At 44.5% G+C, this 21,223-nt stretch overlaps 1 protein-coding gene across 1 annotated transcript in view; it reads left to right on the forward strand.

The window, feature by feature from the left end:
* LOC141147953 (uncharacterized) overlaps window positions 1–21,223 on the forward strand; it is a 483,492-nt gene that overhangs the window by 170,623 nt on the left and 291,646 nt on the right. Inside the window, exon 12 of the mRNA XM_073635113.1 lies at window positions 3,142–3,402. Coding sequence (XP_073491214.1) covers window positions 3,142–3,402 — 261 coding nt within the window. The remainder of the gene's footprint in view (window positions 1–3,141; window positions 3,403–21,223) is intronic.

Genomic DNA, 21,223 nt, shown 5'->3' on the forward strand with positions numbered 1-21,223 from the left:
CACACCATAATCCCCCTCCATCAAATAATTTGGACCAGTGCACAAAGCAAGGTCCATAAAGACATGGATGAGCGAGTTTGGGGTGGATGCACTTGACTGGCCTGCACAGAGTCCTGACCTCAACCCAATAGAACACATTTGGGATGAATTAGAGCGAAGAGCCAGGCCTTCTCATCCAACTTCAGAGCCTGACCTCACAAATGCATTCCCATAGACACTCCTAAACCTTGTGGACGGCCTTCTGTTATAGCTGCAAAGGGCGGGCCAATTCAATTTGAACCCTACGGACTAAGACTGGGATGTCATTAAAGTTCATATGTGTAAGAAGACAGGTGTCCCAATACTTTTGGTAATATAGTGTATGTTCTAACAAGGGAGAAGACCATTGTGATTTGTATGTATATTGTGTTATGTTTGCAGTGATTGGGAGGTTTGCAGTAAATGATGGATATTCTTGTATATTCACAAAAAAGTCTCTAAAAATCTGTCGAAATGACAGGAAATAAATTGATATATTTCACTACATGTAATGGGATGGATTTACTAAAGGCATATAGACTGAGGACTTTACAAGTGAAGTTGCTCCAGAGCTTAGTAAATGATAGTAAATAACCTCTCCCTCTCCTCCGGCACCTTTCCTTCCCCGCTCAAACATGCACTGGTTACCCCCATACTCAAAAAACCCTCACTAGACCCCACCTGTTTGAATAACTTAAGACCCATCTCCCTGCTCCCGTTTGCCTCCAAGCTCATCGAACGCCTTGTTCATGACCAAACGAGTCGCTACCTCACGGAAACAACCTTCTCGACCCCCTACAGTCTGGCTTCCGCCCACAACATTCTGCTGAAACTGCCCTACTAAAACTTACCAATGACCTACTACCTAGCACTGACAAAGCTGCACTGACAAGGCTGCACTGACACTGAAAAGGCTGCAGATGGACACTGATAAGGCTGCATTGATGGGCATTTTAATGTAAGTTTTTTTTCCTTAAACTTCCCTCCTAAAAGTATTTTTTCCTTAAAATTCCCTCCTAAACTTGGGGTGCGTGTTATACGCTGATAAATACGGTATACAGCAAGCAGTGCTATAAAAATGCACTGATTACTGTATAAATGTCACTGGCAGGGAAGGGGTTAACACTAGGGGGCAATCAAGGGGTTAACTGTGTTCCCTGCTATGTGTTCTAACTGAAGGGGGATGGGACTGACTAGAAGAGATGACAGATCGCTGTTCCTAGCTATTAGTAACTCACAATCTGTCTCTCCTCTCCTCACAGAACAGGGATTTGTGAGTTTACACGTTCCTGTTCTGCCTCTTGTGCCCGCAATCGCACCTAAAGGGACCGACGTACAGCTACGACGGTTGGCGGGAATGTGCCGACCTGCCCAATATAATGATGGCGGCTGGTCAGCAAGTGGTTAAAGGAATCCTTGGGGCCTCCAGGTCACCAGAAGCAGTGACCTCATTGAAATATCCCCCTCTATTACTGTTCTGGGGACAACCCAAAATTTGGGATTTTCTTTCACTTTCAGTGATAATGGTAAACAGGACAAATAGAGAGAGAATCTCCCTAACAGGGGAACAGACAGCAATAAAACCTGACAGGGGTTCTAGTCCTTCTCTACTCTATCCAGTACTAAAAAAAAGTTTTTCCTCTAGTTATACATTAAAGTGGAACTTCACTCTCTCAATCATCATTGTCTATTTTGAATCCTCATGCTGCTAGTATTAGTAAATAGATAGAGAATTATATCGTATTTACTTGTTTTAAACCGATTTTTACATTTCTTCAGTTTTTTTCTGGTTTCCATGTCTAGGCAAATGATGTCATCAATCCCAGGAGTCTTCAGGAGAGGGGGAGGGGTTTTCTCAGCTAAGCAAACTGTCATGTCTGCATGCCTGAGCTAAGGGCAGATGGATTCCAGGATGTAATTGCTCTATGAATCATCTGCCCTTATTCAAGATGGCCACGGCCAGAAATGAGAGGGGGATGTTTTTCTAAGGGATTTCTCAGCAAAATAAAGCATGGAGACATGGATGGATGGATGGATGGATGGATGGATGGATGGGGGAATTTGCTTTGAATATTATAAATGAAATAAATAGTGTTTTTGGTTTGTGGAGCTCAGATACAGTGTAGTTCCACTTTAAGTAAATCAACTCCAATGACTTCCATATTTAGGTTTCTATACATTACTGGTGAGAGAACTGATCCAAAAAGACAGAGACTACTCATAATTGGCAATTCTATATTTACATTCCTAAATACGGCATGTCTGGACCACGACTTCAAGTGATTGTAAACGATCACCTTGTAAAACAACCCATTCAGTTTAATATAGAAATGGAAGGCAAAATATTTGTGTATAGATATAAAAAAAAATTATAAATAACCTTTTCACCTCTTTTTCTAAGTGATCACATTCCCTCTGTTCTCAGCTGCATAAGAATTGGGGAGAGGAGAAGCAGCGGCACACTGATCTTCCCAGTGATAGGCTGTGTGTGTGTGTGGGGAGGGGGAGGGGGGGTGTCAGGACAAGTCTGATCATTGGAGGAGAGCAGGCTGAGTTCCCAGCAGAGCTAGAGAACTGACCATGGTGTGTTCTCCTGCTTAGTGTGGTCAGTTTTTAATAGGAAAGCAGAGGGACTGTCGGGAACACCGGGGATTTCACACAAAGGAAGCAATACAAAGAGAACAGGAGACTTTCTCATACAAGTACATGGTACAGCAACCACAGATCAGGAATATGAAATGTTGGGGTAACAGACATTTTAATTACCACATTCATTTATTTATTTATTTCCTTCTGTGAATTGACTTTGACCCGTTTTTGGGGTATTTACTGATCGTTTTGAGTGTTTTGCGGTGAATATGGTAAATCGGCATAGTGAATTGACAATTTCAGGATCACATGTGATATTTAGGGGGAATTCGTCCGAACACCTAAATACCGCATGTGATGTACTTCAGTGAATGGAGTCCAGTGTGACTTTAGTGTTATATTATAATGGGTTTTGTTCCTAAATATTGGAAATAAAAATAGATTTCTACATTCTTCTGCCAAATATTGAATTGTAGACATCAAGGGAAAACAAATGATTATAAAAATGTTTATAAATGTATTTTACATTGACAGAAAAGAAGCACTTTGTGGACAGACATCGGGAGGAACTGATACAAAGGATCCATCTGATAGATCCAATTCTGGATGGTCTTATGATAAGGAGTCTGTTGACATCTGAACAGTGTGACACAATACGGGCCGAACCAACCCCACAAGAGAAGATGAGAAGGCTGTACTTTTATATCAGAAGGTGGAGTAATACTGACAAGGATATTTTATACAACATAATAAAGAAATATAACTTCTCAGTGATCAGATTCCTGGAAGAGCGAGGTAAGTCTCACCACTATTTCACTATTTTATGTTGTGTCTTGCAGCGTGCTCTGCACCTAAATTTACCATGTTGCCAACAGCAACCAATCATATAAAAATGAAAGGAAGCCTAGGATTGGTTCTCTTGGTCATGTGATACTGTTTGCTGAAATTATTATTACAGTTTAATCATTTGTACCAACTGACATATCACACAAGGCCTGGTAAAGAGGAACTTTAGTCAGAAAATGATGTCCTGCTAGATGACGTCATACCGGCCCCTTTTACAGGTATAGATTGTAAAACAATAAATATAAGTGTCTATACAGTACTGTGTAACATCCAGTAATACACGGTCTCACCCTGCTGCACATGCTCAGTTGCTGTCCAATTTAATTCAATCTGATTTTATTGAAAAAGAAAGAACATACAAGAAAAAGTACTTCACATAGACATCATTAGTAGTAGTAGTGTTGATAACAATAGATCCAATGTAGTCGCAGGATACATATTGTAGTACGTTATGTGTGCAGATCACAAGGAAAAAACATTGTTTAATTAGCATAATGAAATATAACAAGGATAATCGGAGAGCCCTCACTATATACTGGAGGGGATTACAGGTAAACTTCGTGTGTGTTTACAATCAACTTATTCCAGGGATCTGTTACGTTGTATAGGATTAGCTTGTGCGGGCCGTATTCTGCGTCTAAATTTTAAGGAATACATTGCTATGCAAAGGAGAAGGGTTTGGGGGAAAGTAGAGAAACAGAAAGGTTAGGAACTGGAGTCGCTCCAGCATGGTCATGGGGCGGTACCGTCCAGGTTGCCCTCTGCCCAGGGGATGAAGTCCGATGAGTATCGGAACATGGACCACGAAGTCCATGTAAGAGAGAACTGGTTGTCTTTATTAGATTCCTCAGCCAACAGGCGTTCAAGGTCCCTGATGCGGTCCACCTCAATAGCCCACTCCCCCAGGGAAGGTACAGTTCTTGACTTCCAATATCTTGGGATCACCATTCTAGCAGCAGCCAGGAAATGGCGTAATACATCTTTTTTAATGGATTTGAGTGTGCCCGGAAGTATGGACAAGAGAGCTATCTCGGGTGAAGGAGAGAGAGCCGTCGCCATCAGCCTGCAGTATAGTAGGAAGATCTGTTGCCAGAATTTTTGTATGGGTGGGCATTCCCACCAAATGTGGAGCATTGTGCCCCTGGAGTTTAAACATCGCCAACAAGTATCTGGATTTGTCAAGTTGAAGCGATGTACTGTCGAAGGGCATCTATACCACCTCGTCACCAGTTTAAACCCCTTTTCTTGAGTTTTAGTGGCTAGGGAGAGCTTGTGTGTTAGAATAAAGCATTTTTGCCAGTCAATGGGGGAGATGGAGTGTTGGAGATCTTTTTCCCAAGCCTTTGTGTAGGGTGGGAGATCAGGGTGAAGAGCATTCAACAAAAGGGAATAAAGCTGTGATACCATGTGTGTTGGAGGATCGTTTTGGAGGAGCATATCCTCGAATCCTGTGGGTTCAGCTAGAATATCTTGTATTGAATGGAAGGTTTGGATATAGGAAGTCAATTGTTGTTTCTGAAGCCATTGCATAGGGTATCTAGAGAGCGATTCGGGGGGAGTATCTGGCATTAGAGTGGGGTCTGTACGGAGAACCTGAGAAAGCCTCCTATGGTCTTCTTTCCGCCAAGGTCCAAAGCTTGTCACGTGCATAGCCGGTGGGAAGGCTGGGGTCCCAAATAGGGGGGTCATAGGTCCCGAAGGATTGGATATGTTACCTCCAGAGTTTAGGCGATCCCAAATTTGGATCGTTTGGCGGGTGAGGTCACAGAGGGGGAGTGAACCCCTACGAATTGCGGGTGTGGTCCATGGAAGAGCTGAGAGATCAATGCAGTTCATATGGTTTTCCAAGTGAACCCAGAGCTTAGTCGTATGGTTATGGAACCAGTCCAATATGCGAGTAAGTATTGCTGCCTTATGATACAATGAAGCGTCCGGGGCCCCAGCTCCCCCTCTCGCTTTCGGAAGAGATAACGTTTTGTATCTAATTCTAGGACGAGCTGAATTCCAAATAAATTTAGAGAACAGCTGGTGCAATTTCCGAAAATAGGAGTTAGGTATGTATATAGGGATTGTCTGAAATAGGTACAAAAATCGGGGAAGGACATCCATTTTCAGGGTGTTCACCCTACCAAGCCAGGAGAGCCGTTTAAGTGTGTAGTTAGACAAATCGGCCTGAGTTCTGAGGAGTAAGGGGGTAAAATTCTTGGAAAAGAGTTGGGATACATCCTCCGGTATCTGAATACCGAGGTATCTGATGGAGGTGGATCCTGTTTTAAAGGAAAAGGCAGTAGAAAGCCTGCATAGGTCCGACTTTGGCAGAGAAATATTGAGAATTTCCGATTTGTTATAGTTTACCTTAAAGTTACTGACTTCCCCGAATCTCTGGAACTCCTGCATCACTGAGGTTAAGAACAAGTGTGGACGTGTCACAAATAGAAGAAGGTCATCTGCAAACAGAGCAAGTTTAGTTTGAGTGGGTCCGACTGTTATTCCGTGCACAGAGGGATTGTTTCGCAAAGCAATGGCTAAATGTTCCATGGTGAGAACATACAGGAGGGGAGATAGGGGGCATCCCTGTCGTGTCCCGTTAGAAATAGAGAATGCCGACGATAAAGTACCGTTCAGTCTTATCCTAGCGGATGGAGAGGAGTATAGGGACATTATCCTTGAGATCATGTGGGCTCCCAGTCCTATTTGTTGTAGAGATAACCGAAGGAATTGCCAATCTACTCGGTCGAATGCCTTCTCTGCATCAACTGTTAAGAGGCATAAGGGAATATCGTGGGTTCGGGCATAGTTGGATAAAAGAAGGGTTTTCAGGGTGTTATCCCTTGCTTCTCGGCCACTCACAAATCCTACTTGATCCAAGTGGATCAAACTGGGCAACAATGGTTGTAACCTGTTGGCTAATACTTTAGCGAAAATCTTTAAATCCACCCCGATCAAAGATATTGGCCTATAATTTGTACATAAAGTCGGGTCCTTCTCTGGTTTTGGAATAAGGGAAATATGAGCCTCAAGTGTTTGTGGGGGAAACACTGAGCCCTCTGATACAGAATTGAATACTTTAGTGAGGAAGGGAATAAGGAGGGGAGCAAATAATTTATAAAACTTTGGGGTAAAGCCGTCCGGCCCTGGGCTCTTGCCAGTTGGTGTACTTGCAATGGCTTTCGCAACTTCATCTGCTGTTATAGGTGTTTCAAGTTCGGTAATGGTGTCCTCATCCAAAGTGGGGAGCGCGGTTTCCCTGATATAAGAGGACTTGTGCTCCTCTGTAGTAGAGGGGGAGCCTGACGATTGGGCCACAGGTATGTTGTATAGGGATTGATAAAAATCCCTGAATGTCTGCGCAATCTTAGAAGGTGAGGAGATTAATTCTCCATGTGGTCCTTGGATATGGGGGATGAAGGTAGAGGATTTTTTTGGATGTAGGGAGCGGGCCAGTGACCTGCCACACTTGTCTTGGAATTTATACTGATGGAAAGCAAGTTTGTCCGCAAATGTACGTGCAGATGTCTCATATAGTCCTCTGAGGTGTAATCGGGCTTTGGAAACCTCAGTGAGCGTTTCGGTTGTTGGGGAACGCTTATGGTCAGTTTCCAGGTTTCGGAGCTTCTGGATTGCATCCACTATAGCGGCTGAGCGTTCCCTTTTCAGACGAGATCCTAATTGAATGAAGGTTCCACGTAATACTGCTTTCAGTGCCTCCCATTGGATGGGGAACGACGTGGTATCTTGTGCGTGGTCCCCAAAAAAGTTAGAGATTGTTTCCGAGATATGTGTAATACAGTCCGAGTTAGCTAGCAGTGAGTCATTCAAGCGCCATGTCCACTCCTTGATAGGTGAGGAGGGGAGCGAGAATGTCAAGTATATAGGGGAGTGGTCTGACCAGATCATAGAATCTATTTCACACTCGGGAGACCAGTCTAGGCAACTGTGGTCACTCAATAGATAGTCTATGCGACTATAGGTCTGGTGTACCTGAGAAAAATGTGTGTAGTTACGAGTCTTGGGGTATAATACCCTCCAAACGTCTACAAGGCGTAAGTCGTATAGTACTCGTTTCAGGGCCCTCAATTTGGGGAATGAAATACGTGACCTTGAAGTGGAGGAATCTAAGACTGGCTCCAGGGGAGTATTAAAATCTCCACCGAGGATGAGTTTGCCCTCCATGAATTCAGATAGGATCCTCAGATACTGCAAAGCTGATGGAACTTGGTTAACATTTGGCAAGTATATATTAGCTATCGTAAATTTGACTCCCCACAGCAAAAATTTCACAAAGACATACCTTCCCTGAGGGTCGGAGAGGTGATCGAGCAATTCAACGGGGAGGCTTTTGTGGAAAGCTACAGATACTCCCTTAGTTTTCTGAGATGGATTAGTACTATGGATCCATCTGTTAAAATATCTGTTAGAGCAAGGGGTGGAGGCTGATTGAAAGTGCGTCTCTTGCAAGAGGAGTACATTAACTTGGCATTTATGCATTTGGTATAGTATTTGTCCCCGTTTAGAGGCAACATTGAGTCCATTTACATTGTATGAACATAATTTAAGTCGAGGGTGAGACAACACTGTATAGGCCATGGTGGAGCGAAGAAATAGGAAATAATTTGAAAGTCTAGAACAAGAGGGGGAGGCGGTTGGGGAAGATACGGAAAAGAGAAGGTAGTTGCAAAAGGGGAAGAGGAATGGAGAATGGCTAGTTAGAGGACACCTGGGAAAGGTGTCTCAAAACAAAATCTAATGTGTTCGCAACAGCAAAACACTCCGTGAAATATCACGTGCTAGGCACAAATCGTGCCAAACCTATTTGGGGGGGGAGGTCGGATTAGAGAGGTCTGAGTTGTGATCCCGACAACATAGCAGGCATATATAACGTATATGTATGACACCCGTCAATCATAGTATATTGAATATTTGATATTTTAGGTTATAGAAGAACATGTCATATATCTAATCAGTGTTCAAAAAAAAAACAAAAAACACTTAAACACCCATAATCAGTCAGCAAGCAATAGTATGTATAATAAACATTTAAATGATGTAACATTGAGGAATTCAACTAGTTCTATGGTGTAGGATAAGTTAGGCCCTGGACTGAGAGGAGACCAAGAAGCCCATAACAGGTAATAAGGTATCTTCTGGAAGACTCCCAGTCAGTCAGCGGGTCCCCAGGCCCAAAGGGCTAGAAAGGCACATTGGTTACAGGTATCACCCCAGAGACTTAGTGGTGGGCTCCACTCGGGCCAGGCCGCATCCCAAATAAAAGAATCATAGGGTTCTGGAGAATTGTATAACAGAGCAAGGTCTCTTAAGGAAACGATGCTCCTAGCATTCAATTTGGTCGTAGTATGGTCCATGTGTGGATAAGTGTACATTTAAAGCTAGGGACGTCTGGTGTCGAGTGGAGCCACCACGCAGCCATAAAAAGCAGTAACATTACCACCGTCTAATCTACACCCTTTTTTAAATGTAACTGTAACTGTCCCATTAAGGGCAACCTAGCACCCCCCCACCTCCTGAGCTTAGTAGACTTCTATACTATCCCTGTAAATGGAGTGGTATAGTTAGTATGAGTTCATAGGAGGGTACAGAGAAAACACGGTATCATTGCAAACCTGGACCAGTCCCTTAATGAAACTGTGGAGTGAAAGGTGTAGATCCATTGTAAAACATTGAACAGGTAGAACAAGTAACAGTGTTGACTCACGTGGGGAGCCAAATCAGTCTTCCGGGGATGTTGGACGTCTTGCTCTAGGACCAAAAGAAGCAGATCTAGATCTTGAGCGTCTGCGACGTTGTGGGAGAGGGCCCTGTAGTCGTTGACGATCCTCTGGAGGGTCTAGCCAGTTCGGGATGCTGATAGGGTCTTGTGCGAGGAAGGTGAAGAAGGCAGGAAGTTGTTCAGGGTCTGACAGAACAAACTTACAGTTGTCGTCTCGGGTTACCTTGATACTGAATGGATGGCCCCAGGTGTAGGAAGCCCCTGCTTGACGTATCAAATCCAAAAGTGGGCGGACCGCCCGTCTCATGTATAAGGTGTTGCGGGAGAGGTCCGGATAGAGGTGTACTGTAGATCCATCGAATTCTACAGGACCTAAGCGCCAGGCCTTACGCATAATCTCTTCCTTGAGGGTATAGTAATGGACCCGGCATAGGACATCGCGGGGGCGGTCGCTGCGGTCTCCCCCCATGCCTCCCACTCTATGTACTCTGTCCAGTTCAATAGGGGATGTAACTTCCCTGCCCAGGACCTGGTTGAGGATAGAAACGACAGTGGGTTTTAGATCAGTACCTGAGGTTGCTTCCGGCACTCCCTGTATCCTAATGTTGTTCCTGCGGCTCCTGTTTTCGCTGTCCTCTATGCGGAGTTGGTGTTGCCGCAAGCGGGATAAATGTGAGGTGGTTGCAGATTCGAGGGCCACAATACGAGCCGCATGGTCATCTTGGGTAGTAGCCAGAACGGATACAGCATTCTCTGTCGTTGAAACCCGATGCTGAAGGGCTTGTAGTTCTACATGGAGGGAGGCTTCCATCTTGGACGCCCAGGATTCAAAGTCCGCCCTAAAGGCAGAAAGAAGGGCTGTAGTCGCAGAGCCGGCTGATCCGCCCGAGGCCGGAGGAAATAGCTCCGCAGGGCCATCTTCGGAGGGGGTGTCAAGGGGCATAGCGGCCATTGAATGGGCCGAGGGCTCACCCGTAGCGTCCTTGTATTTTGAGGAGTCCATGTGAGCCAGAGAAGGAGGTTTAGGCTTGCCTGGGGTGCGACTGGCCGCCAGCTTGTCTTTTCCCGTGCGGGAGTCGAGCGATGATGTACGTAGTAGGTAGCGCTGGATTGTACCTTGCTGCAGCTCAGCGGAGTCAGAGGAGTGAGAGCTTGAGGATGACATAGAGATTCCGGGTGTAGGTAATTTGCAACACAGCCTGATAATGTCGGGAGAGCACAGAGCTCAGTAGCCCATTTCTTCAGCCGTCCATCGTCAGCCAGTAAACATGATATCTACTATGGGGGATAGGACGGTCGCCACCTGCGACTCTGGAGCCAGGACTGCTGGTTTTTACACCACAGTATGAGATGGAGATGTGTTGCAGAACTATGGCGAGGTAGCAAACTGTCAGCCAAGGAGTATTTATTCTGGGAGAAGGGTTACAGGTGGCAGCTGGGTCCTCTGGGCAGTTCTTGTGACAGTGTAGATACACAGTGATCCAGGAGCTGTTTAAGGAACAAGTGCCTACACTGCAGCAGGGTGAAGCAAGATGGCCGCTCCACGTGGCCTCAGGGTTATTTTTATAATCCACCCCACGAGTGGGGGTAAATATTAGTTTAGTCCCTTTCTGAGGTCACAGTCTGCTATATCAGGGCACCCTGGTGTTTAGATTGGCCCTGGATTGAGCACAGGAGAGATGAGGAGGCTACTGAGGTGTAGTAAGATGGCCGCCACTTACTGTGTGAGATGGTAGTCTTCCAGGCTGGCATGCAGGAGTGGCACAGGGGAGAGTGCAGGCTTCGGTCAGTAGGCTGGGCTGCTCTGGAGTCTGTGTGGAGGTAGATCCAGGTGCGGAGTAGCCAGGAAGGCCTGGATGTGCAGGCCGGGTGCACCAATATGGCCGCCGCTCCCCCTGCCAAGGCCGAAGCCGCGGCCTGTAGTTAAAACGGCCGGACCACGGGATCGCCGTGTCAGCGGCCCCAGGCTAAGCCGTCCCGGTGTTCGTGTAGGGGGAGAACTAAGCGTTGTGCGGCCAGGAAGATCCGGATGCGGCCTGTGCGGGCCGGGTGTACCAATATGGCCGCTCCCCTTGTGAAGGCCGAAGCCGCGGCCTGTAGTAGATTCGGCCGGCTCTCGGGATCGGCGTGTTGGCGGTCGCAGGTGACACCTCGGTGTGCGGGGGGACCCCCGGTTCAGTGGCAGTGGTGAGGTGGTCCTGCTAGGGGGAAAAGGATGAGGTTATTCCCCAAAACGGCAGGAGCTCTCACTGGGCACGTCTGATCAGGTCTCCAGCCGGCCACGCCCCCCCAGTTGCTGTCCAATTTTAGGCACTGCTGAATATGTAGAGGCCGATCTGCTGACAGCCTTAAAATGGAATAAAACCCTCCTATTCTTTTTACAGCCAAGGAAGCTGCTTCTGTTTGATCTGTAACTGTCATGGTGCTGCACATGTGATCAGTTATGATACCGACCATTTGATGATTTGACAGTTTGGTTGAAGACACAAGCAAATGTGACAGTTACTAATCCCGGCATTCCAGTAATGTAACTGTTTTTTGAAACCATTAAATCAAAGGGATTTACTGCTGCTCAGGGATTCTGGGCTTGAGCAAAATGTCCGCCTCCAGCAAGAAGAAACAGGAGCAATGTTGGAGGCAATTTAAAGCAAACACTCAGTATAGTTGCATAATTATTAATGTAGAATGTATGTTCCTTGCTAAAGAACATTATATTTTATCACATTGTTATGGGTAAAGTTCCACTTTATGTCACTTGTAGAAATGATTTCTCCTCAAACAGGACATTTGTTGTTGTGATTGAGATCCATCTCTCTCTGGCTACAAGATTTACTTACTTTGACTTATAGGCAGGGGAGGATTAGGAAACTTTGACTCTGGGAACAATTCAAACAACGATCCCCTTTCATGGTATGAACAGATTTCTGTGGGATAAGGAAAGTGTCCCATGTGAAGAGTGACCTAGTCCCAGTGGCGTAGCGTGGGTTGTCAGCACCCGGGGCAAGGCAAGTAATTTGTGCCCCCCCCCCTAACCTGCGGACTTTTATCACTCCCAGAGTCCCTTCAAATACAATAGTACTGACCTACCTGATTCCTATACTGACCACTATACTATACTGTCCACTACACTAAGAACTACACTGACCACTATACTGTCCACTATACTACACTGACCACTATACTGACCACTACACTGAGAACTACACTGTCCACTACACTATACTGACCACTACACTACAGTGACCACTACACTAACCACTATACTGTCCACTATACTGTCCACTACACTACACTGACCACTATACAGACCACAATACTACACTGACCACTATACAGACCACAATACTACACTGACCACTACACTATACTGACCACAATACTACACTGTCCACTACACTACACTGACCACTACACTGTCCACTACACTACACTGACCACTACACTGTCCACTACACTATACTGACTACAATACTACACTGTCCACTACACTATACTGACCACTACACTGTCCACTATACTACACTGACCACTACACTATACAGACTACAATACTACACTGACCACTACACTATACAGACTACAATACTACACTGTCCACTACACTACACTGTCCACTACACTACACGGACCACTACACTACACTGTCCACTACACTAACCACTACACTACACTGTCCACTACACTGTCCACTACACTACACTGTCCACTACATTACACTGTCCACTACACTACACTGACCACTACACTATACTGACCACTACACTATACTGACCACTACACTGTCCACTACACTACACTGACCACTACACTACACTGTCCACTACACTACACTGACCACTACACTATCCACTACACTACACTGACCACTATACTACACTGTCCACTACACTACACTGACCACTATACTACACTGACCACTACACTACACTGACCACTACACTACACTGACCACTATACTACACTGTCCACTACACTACACTGACCACTACACTACACTGACCACTATACTACACTGACCACTACACTACACTGTCCACTACACTACACTGACCACTATACTACACTGTCCACTACACTACACTGTCCACTACACTGACCACTACACTACACTGACCACTACACTATACTGACCACTACACTGTCCACTACACTACACTGACCACTACACTACACTGTCCACTACACTGACCACTACACTACACTGTCCACTACACTACACTGACCACTATACTACACTGTCCACTACACTACACTGACCACTATACTACACTGTCCACTACACTACACTGACCACTAAACTGTCCACTACACCACACTGTCCACTACACTGTCCACTACACTACACTGTCCACTACATTACACTGTCCACTACACTGACCACTACACTATACTGACCACTACATTGTCCACTACACTACACTGACCACTACACTACACTGTCACTACACTACACTGTCCACTACAATACACTGTCCACTACACTACACTGACCACTATACTACACTGTCCACTACACTACACTGACCACTATACTACACTGTCCACTACACTACACTGACCACTACACTACACTGACCACTATACTACACTGTCCACTACACTGACCACTACACTACACTGACCACTACACTATACTGACCACTACACTGTCCACTACACTACACTGACCACTACACTACACTGTACACTACACTACACTGACCACTACACTACACTGACCACTACACTACACTGTCCACTACACTACACTGACCACTACACTACACTGACCACTATACTACACTGTCCACTACACTACACTGTCCACTACACTGACCACTACACTACACTGACCACTACATTATACTGACCACTACACCACACTGTCCACTACACTACACTGACCACTACACTACACAGTCCACTACACTACACTGACCACTACACTACACTGACCACTATACTACACTGCCCACTATACTACACTGTCCACTACACTACACTGTCCACTACACTACACTGACCACTATACTGACCACTACACTACACTGTCCACTACACTACACTTACCACTGTACTACACTGTACACTACACTGTCCACTACACTACACTGACCACTACACTACACACTATACTGTCCTGCCTAATCTTCCTATACTGACACTACATATACGGCGCCTGTCTCTTCTCTCCCCCCCCGCCCCCCCTCCTCACCTTCTTGTCTTGCATCAGTCTGGAGGATAGGAGGAGGAGAAGACATCGGCCCCGGCGCTCACATTCTCCAGTGCTCGTCTCCCCTGCGCTCCGGCCGCCATATTCAGTGTTTCCCGGCGCACTGTGATTGGGCGTATGGGGGTCATGTGCAGAGGCGGGACTTCAGGAGCAACCGTGATCGCAGATAGGCCAGCCCCACGCCGCACATGACCCCCATACGCCCAATCACAGGGCGCCAAACACTGGACATGGCGGCGGAGTGCGGGGGGACGCAGGAAATTAAATTAGGAGGAGGCAGCCAGTAGTGACACTACTGGCACGAAATTGCGCCCCCCTAAATGTCGCGCCCGGGGCCACGGCACCCCCCGCACCCCCCACGCTACGCCACTGCCTAGTCCTACACTGATTGGTGGGCATTGTGAAATGTTCCTATAGGACGTAGTTTATTGTGAAAGACCTTATCTCTTCTCCAGCATTGGCTTACTATGATAGTTCAGAGCTGCAAAAAGACGTCAGGGACCTCCCTGCCATTCTTCAATAATTACTGATAGGGATATTAGGGAACTGCCTCACTTTTACAGCCCCATTATAGGAGCAAAATATGTGAGGTTTTTATCTTCTTACTTGAATTGGTAGTAAACACAGCTGGGACATTTGTACCTTCAGGTATGCTTATAATATAGCTTACCTGTAGATACAAGGAATATCTCCTAAATGTGCACCGTTTAGGAGATATTCTCAGTTTCTGCAGCCGGTAACGTCACCAGCGCATGCGCTCTGAAGGGACGGCATACTCGTGCCAACCCTTCAGAGCTCTGTGCCATGGCCATGACTCCCACCCGCATGCATGGGAGTGATGTCATTGCAGCTCGGCCATTCAGACGGCCAGAGCCTGAAAACTCGGAAGGAAGACCATGTGAAGATGGAAACCCTGTCATGTCAGTGGTGACAGCAGACCACTGGAGGACTTCATTCTAAGGTAAGTATATCACAATGAAAAACCAACCAGTGCAGCGTTATGAAAGAAACCATTAATCTAGTACATAAGATCCTGTTCATAAAAACATGTGCATAAGATCCTCAAAAATATATAGACACAGAAAATAGCAAATATAAGTGTGTAATCAATCACTAAAACAAAAGTGCATAATTAAATATACATGATATCAAGTCTGTGGTAGTGAGCCCCTGTAGATCGCCAACTCGGGGTTCCCCAGGGCGTGGGGTCTTTTCACATATGCAGCATCATGGCAGTTGTGGATTAAACAGAGGCCAAGATGGCAGCTTCCTTGGCTAAAAATGATAGGGGGGTTTACTTCCACTTTAATGCATAGAATGCGTTAGGATAAAACACCTTCTGCCTTTACAACTCCTTTAATCTCAGGGCCCTTGGATGGTTTGACAGTTTGGTTGAGAGCACAACCAATTGGACTGTTACATTTCCGGCACGTGTTTTATGGATGGGTTTACTTCCGCTTTAAGATAAAAAGCCTTCTGTGTGCAGCAGCCCTCAGCCCCCCTAATACTTACCTGAGCTCATCTCTAACCAGCGATGTTGCAGGAGTGTCTCGGCTTCCCGAGACTTCTCTCCTCATTGGCTGAGACGGCAGCATGCACCATTGTCTCCCGCTGCTATCAATCAAATTCAGTGAGCCAATGAGAGAGAGAGAGGGTGGGGCCAAGCTGCGGCACCATGTCTGAATGGACACAGGGAGCTGTGATTTTGGCTCAGGTGCCCCCATAGCAAGCTGCTTCCTGTGGGGGCACTCAACAGGAAGAAATGGCCAGAAGTGCTGAAGAGGGACTCGGGCCACTCTGTGCAAAACCAAATCCACAGAGCAGGTAAGTTTAACATGTTATTTAAAAAAAAAAAAAAAACACACAAGACTTTACAATCACTTTAAGTGGCACAGACTTCATTAGTTTAGGGTGTGGATAAGAAATAAAAGGTCCCATGTCTAGATCCACACATTCTGGGATCTTATTTATTCCAGTTATATAAACCATCTCATGTAACCTGTAATACTTTCTCCTATTGATCTCTATGAGGAGGTATTTTCCAGGTCACGAGGGTTAGCATATGATCGGACTATCACAGCTCTCATGGGGTCTAACAATGAAAAATTCAGTGAACTCTCGGACTTTGCCATGGCTTGGTGCAATTGTTGATCATGGGTTAATCTCATAGTTACTGCTTCCTTGTGTGACAAAATACCAATGTAAATTACACCATATAAATAGCGCACACATACACAAAAAAGGTTGCTATTCAAATCTTGCAAGGCTACTTAAAAACACCCGCTCTTAATAAGTAAATATGACATTTTGAGAAGTGGGAATTATCTTTTATTTTATGAACAGTGTAGGACACACTGAAAATGGGGTACTTTGACGTACATGTATTTTAGACATCCCCAAAAAGACTTGCAGTTGTAATTGCAGTGAAAGGCGGTTCTACAAAGTATTGACTGGGGGGGGCGCTATACAAATGCCCCCCACACTTTTCACATATTTATTTGTAAAAAGTTTTGAAAACCATTTATCATTTTCCTTCCACTTCACAATTATGAGCCACTTTGTGTTGGTCTGTCACATAAAATCCCAATAAAATACATTTACGGTTGTTAGTTGTAACATGACAAAATGTGGAAAATTTTAAGGGGTATGAATACTTTTTCAATATATATAGATATATATATAATATATCCCGCCAATACATGAAATCCAGAAAAATGCGAATATAGTGACTAAATATATATGACCAATATTTCAAAAAATACCAAAAAAACAAATCATATGTAAAACTGTCCATGCATATAAAAATATATTGTGAATCCAAAAAGTAGAAGAAATATAGAAAAAATTTAATATATAAATATTTAGTGTATCCAAAAAAATAAATTCATAAGTACCATACACCAGTGGTCCCCAAACTTTTTGGCACCGGGGACCGGCATTGTAGAAGAAAATTGTGGGGGGTTGTATGCGGGTTTTGAGGGCAATTTTTTGGGGAAATGGCAGGTGTTAGCGCTTCATTCATCATGCCACCATGGTTTATATGGTGTCAGGATGATTGAAGCGCATTATTTCTATTATTACATTGTAATATAGAATGAAACAGTTCAACTCACCATAAAGCAGAATCTGCCACCAGATGTGGATTGTCACTGCAGTGGTGGCAGCACAGGCATGTGCATTAGTTTAGAGGCAGGTCTGGAGTGGTGGGTTCCAAATGAGGAAGAACAACGGTGATGGGGGCGAGCGATGAGAGATGATGTCATCTCTCTGGTTGCCCGCCGCCGCCGCACATCAGACTGTGCAGCCTTTGCGGACCCCTGCCATACACCATGCGCTGATTGCGCAACTCCCAATTAGTGAATCTCTTCTCCAAAAAGTGATGTTATGACACACACCTCCGTACCCTTCACCCCGACTCAAGGGTGTCCTCTCACCATCTGAATAGGACCTTGTTATGCTAGAGGAGGTCACAAGCACTTATATTAATAATATAAGGGGGTACGGATCCATTCAACCTTTCTGTCCCCCTTGATCACCATGACACGTTGCGCCCAATAGGCCTTCTCAAAGGCTATTTGGACTTTTTCACATATGATTTGTTTTTTAATATTTTTTAAAATATTGATCATATATATTTTGTCTCTATATTCAAATTTTTCTGTATTTCTGGAGTGATATATATATATAATATACGCGTAGCAATAACTCTCGTGGAGCTGCTGGTTTAAACGGGCTGTTACCTTCGCTCTCGATACCTCTGTTGCACCGGGTTTAGGGTTCCGTTGAGTTTACCTCCGGACGATATAAGCACCAACACTTGAGTATGTTTTTCAATGCTTTAATGAATCAAGTAATAAAGGAAGTAGCAGGAAAGAGGCAGGAGGAAAGTACGAGGTGGTACTCTAACGCATACCTGTCAGCCAGGAGGGCCAGGTGGCTAAAAACGAACCCCAAAATATGGCGTCTGTCCCATAAATACCCTCTCCCAGAATGCAACTCAGAGGACCACCTCCACCGAGTTGTCTCTGGGACAGAGGAGCACCCATACGCTTCAACACATTGCCTTTCCAACACCAGCTAATGGTGACAACGACACCCACCGGCACAGTGTGGAACCACACGCAACTCAGCCAAGCTGGAACAGAGGCAGATCTAACTTCCTCTAACAAGCAACCCACTAGATTTACCTATCAGATGGTAGATCGAAAATCTACCAGCGCTACATACGCATTTGCACTATTCTGCACTTCATGGCATTCTTTCAGTTTATGTATTATTAGATTAACGGTCCTATTGAATGTTATAATTTACGATTGGGTAGTGCTACATCACTTTTAGGTTTATATATTATATTGTATTTAGCACATATTGGTAAGTGCACTTCTGATGTTGGCAGCTTCCGTTTTATTTATTTTTATTTTACATATATGTATTTTTTCTGAGATGTATCAGAGGTGTTATTGAGGTTGATTAGTTTGGAAAGTTTTATTTATTTATAATAACCAAAATAACCACAAGATGGCAGTATATATTACCCAACTATACAAAGGCCAAATAAACAATGGCTAAGGAAATGAACTGAAATGTAAATTCTCATAATAAAGTGTAACAGCACAAAGAAGTAAAATGGTTTAAACCTTAGAAATCTGCCAACTCACTAAGTCAGTGCGCTCCCTGCAGCAGATGTATAATATAAAAGAACAACAATGACTGGAATATCAGTCACAGGGAAGCTGCTTTCTCAGGACACAGGAGGTGTATCATAAGCAACTACATGAAATCAAGAAAATACAAAATATCTTTATAGATGTCAAATATTGAATGAAAATAGTATAAAAAAATTATACACATATACAAATACCTTTCTTCTACAACTTTGTCTTTTTTGGTGGAAGAAGGGTATTTATATATGTGTGTGTGTGTGAGATTTTTTTATATACTATTCTCATTTAATATTTGACATATATTTTGTATTTACCTAAAGTTTAACTAAAGGAAACAATGTTATTTTAGTTTTGGATAGGGTGGAGAGATATCAGAACACCTATTAGTTTTTTTTTACTGCTGTCTGCCCTCATTAGGGAGATTCTCTCTCTCTATTTGTCCTGTTTACCATTATCATTGAAAGTGAAAGTAAAAGAAAATCCCAAATTTTAGGTTGTCCCCAGAAAAGTTATAGAGGGGAATGTTTGACCATTGTTCCAGAAGCAGTTTTGTGAGGTCAGGCACTGATGTTGAACGAGGTTGGACTGGTGAGCAGTCATGTTGGAACAGGAAGGGGCCGCCCCCAAACTGTTCCCACAAAGTTGGGGGCATGAAATTTGTCCAAAATGTCTTGGTATGCTGACGTCTTAAGAGTTCCCTTCACTGGAAATTAGGGGCCAAGCCCAACCTCTGAAACAACCCCACATCATAATCCCCCCTCCACCAAATGATTTGTACCAGTGCACAAAGCAAGTCCGTAAAGACATGGATGAGCGTGTTTGAGGTGGATGAACTTGACTGGCCTGCACAGAGTCCTGACCTCAACCCAATAGAACACCTTTGGGATGAATTAGAGCGAAGAGCCAGGCCTTCTCATCCAACATCAGTGCCTTACCTCACAAATGCATTCCCATAGACACTCCTAAACCTTGTGGACAGCCTTCTGTTATAGCTGCAAAGGGTGCGCCAATTCAATTTGAACCCTACGGATTAAGACTGGGATGTCATTAAAGTTCATGTGTGTGTAAAGGCAGGCGTCCCAATACTTTTGGTAATTTAGTGTATGTTCTAACAAGGGAGAAGACCATTGTGATTTCTATGTACATTGTGTTATGTTTACAGTGATTGGGAGGTTTGCAGTAAATGATGGATATTCTTGTATATTCACAAAAAAGTCTCTAAAAATCTGTCGAAATGACAGGAAATAAATTGATATATTTCACTACATGTAATGGGATGGATTTACTAAAGGCACATAGACTGAGGACTTTACAAGTGAAGTTGCTCCAGAGCTTAGTAAATGATAGTAAATAACCTCTCCCTCTCCTCCGGCACCTTTCCTTTCCCGCTCAAACATGCACTGGTTACCCCCATACTCAAAAAACCCTCACTAGACCCCACCTGTTTGAACAACTTAAGACCCATCTCCCTGCTCCCATTTGCCTCCAAGCTCATCGAACGCCTTGTTCATGACCAAACGAGTCGCTACCTCACGGAAACAACCTTCTCGACCCCCTACAGTCCGGCTTCCGCCCACAACATTCTGCTGAAACTGCCCTACTAAAACTTACCAATGACCTACTAACTGCTAAAACCAATGGCCATTACTCCATACTCATACTCTTATGCCGCGTACACACGGTCGGACTTTTCGTCTACAAAAGTCCAACGGACGCTGACGGACTAAAGGTGGCTGGTAATCCGATCGTGTGTGGGCTTCTCCGGACTTTCAACGGACTTTTTTAGCCTCAAATCCGACGGACTTTAGATTTGAAGCATGCTTCAAATCTTTACGTCGTAAGTACGACGGACCCCGAAGTCCGCTCGTCTGTATGCTAGTCCGACGGACAAAAAAACGACGCATGCTCATAAGCAAAAACTAAACGGAAGCACTCGGTCTAGTAAAACTAGTGTTCGTATTGTAGGTAGCACATTCATCACGCTGCAAAATCTGTGATCGTTCAATGCAGCGCATTTTATTTCTTCTTTACGAAGGCTCTAAAGAACGAAGGTGTTTTGCTGTTCATAATCAGAGTTCTCCCAAACTGATTTCTGGATTCTTTTTCTCTTTGATCTCATGAATGATATAGTATGCCTTTTTAAAACAATGTTTCCATACTAATAAT

The sequence above is a fragment of the Aquarana catesbeiana genome, linkage group LG06 (genome assembly GCF_042186555.1).
Source record: "Aquarana catesbeiana isolate 2022-GZ linkage group LG06, ASM4218655v1, whole genome shotgun sequence".
In the NCBI taxonomy this organism is placed as follows: Eukaryota; Metazoa; Chordata; class Amphibia; order Anura; family Ranidae; genus Aquarana; species Aquarana catesbeiana.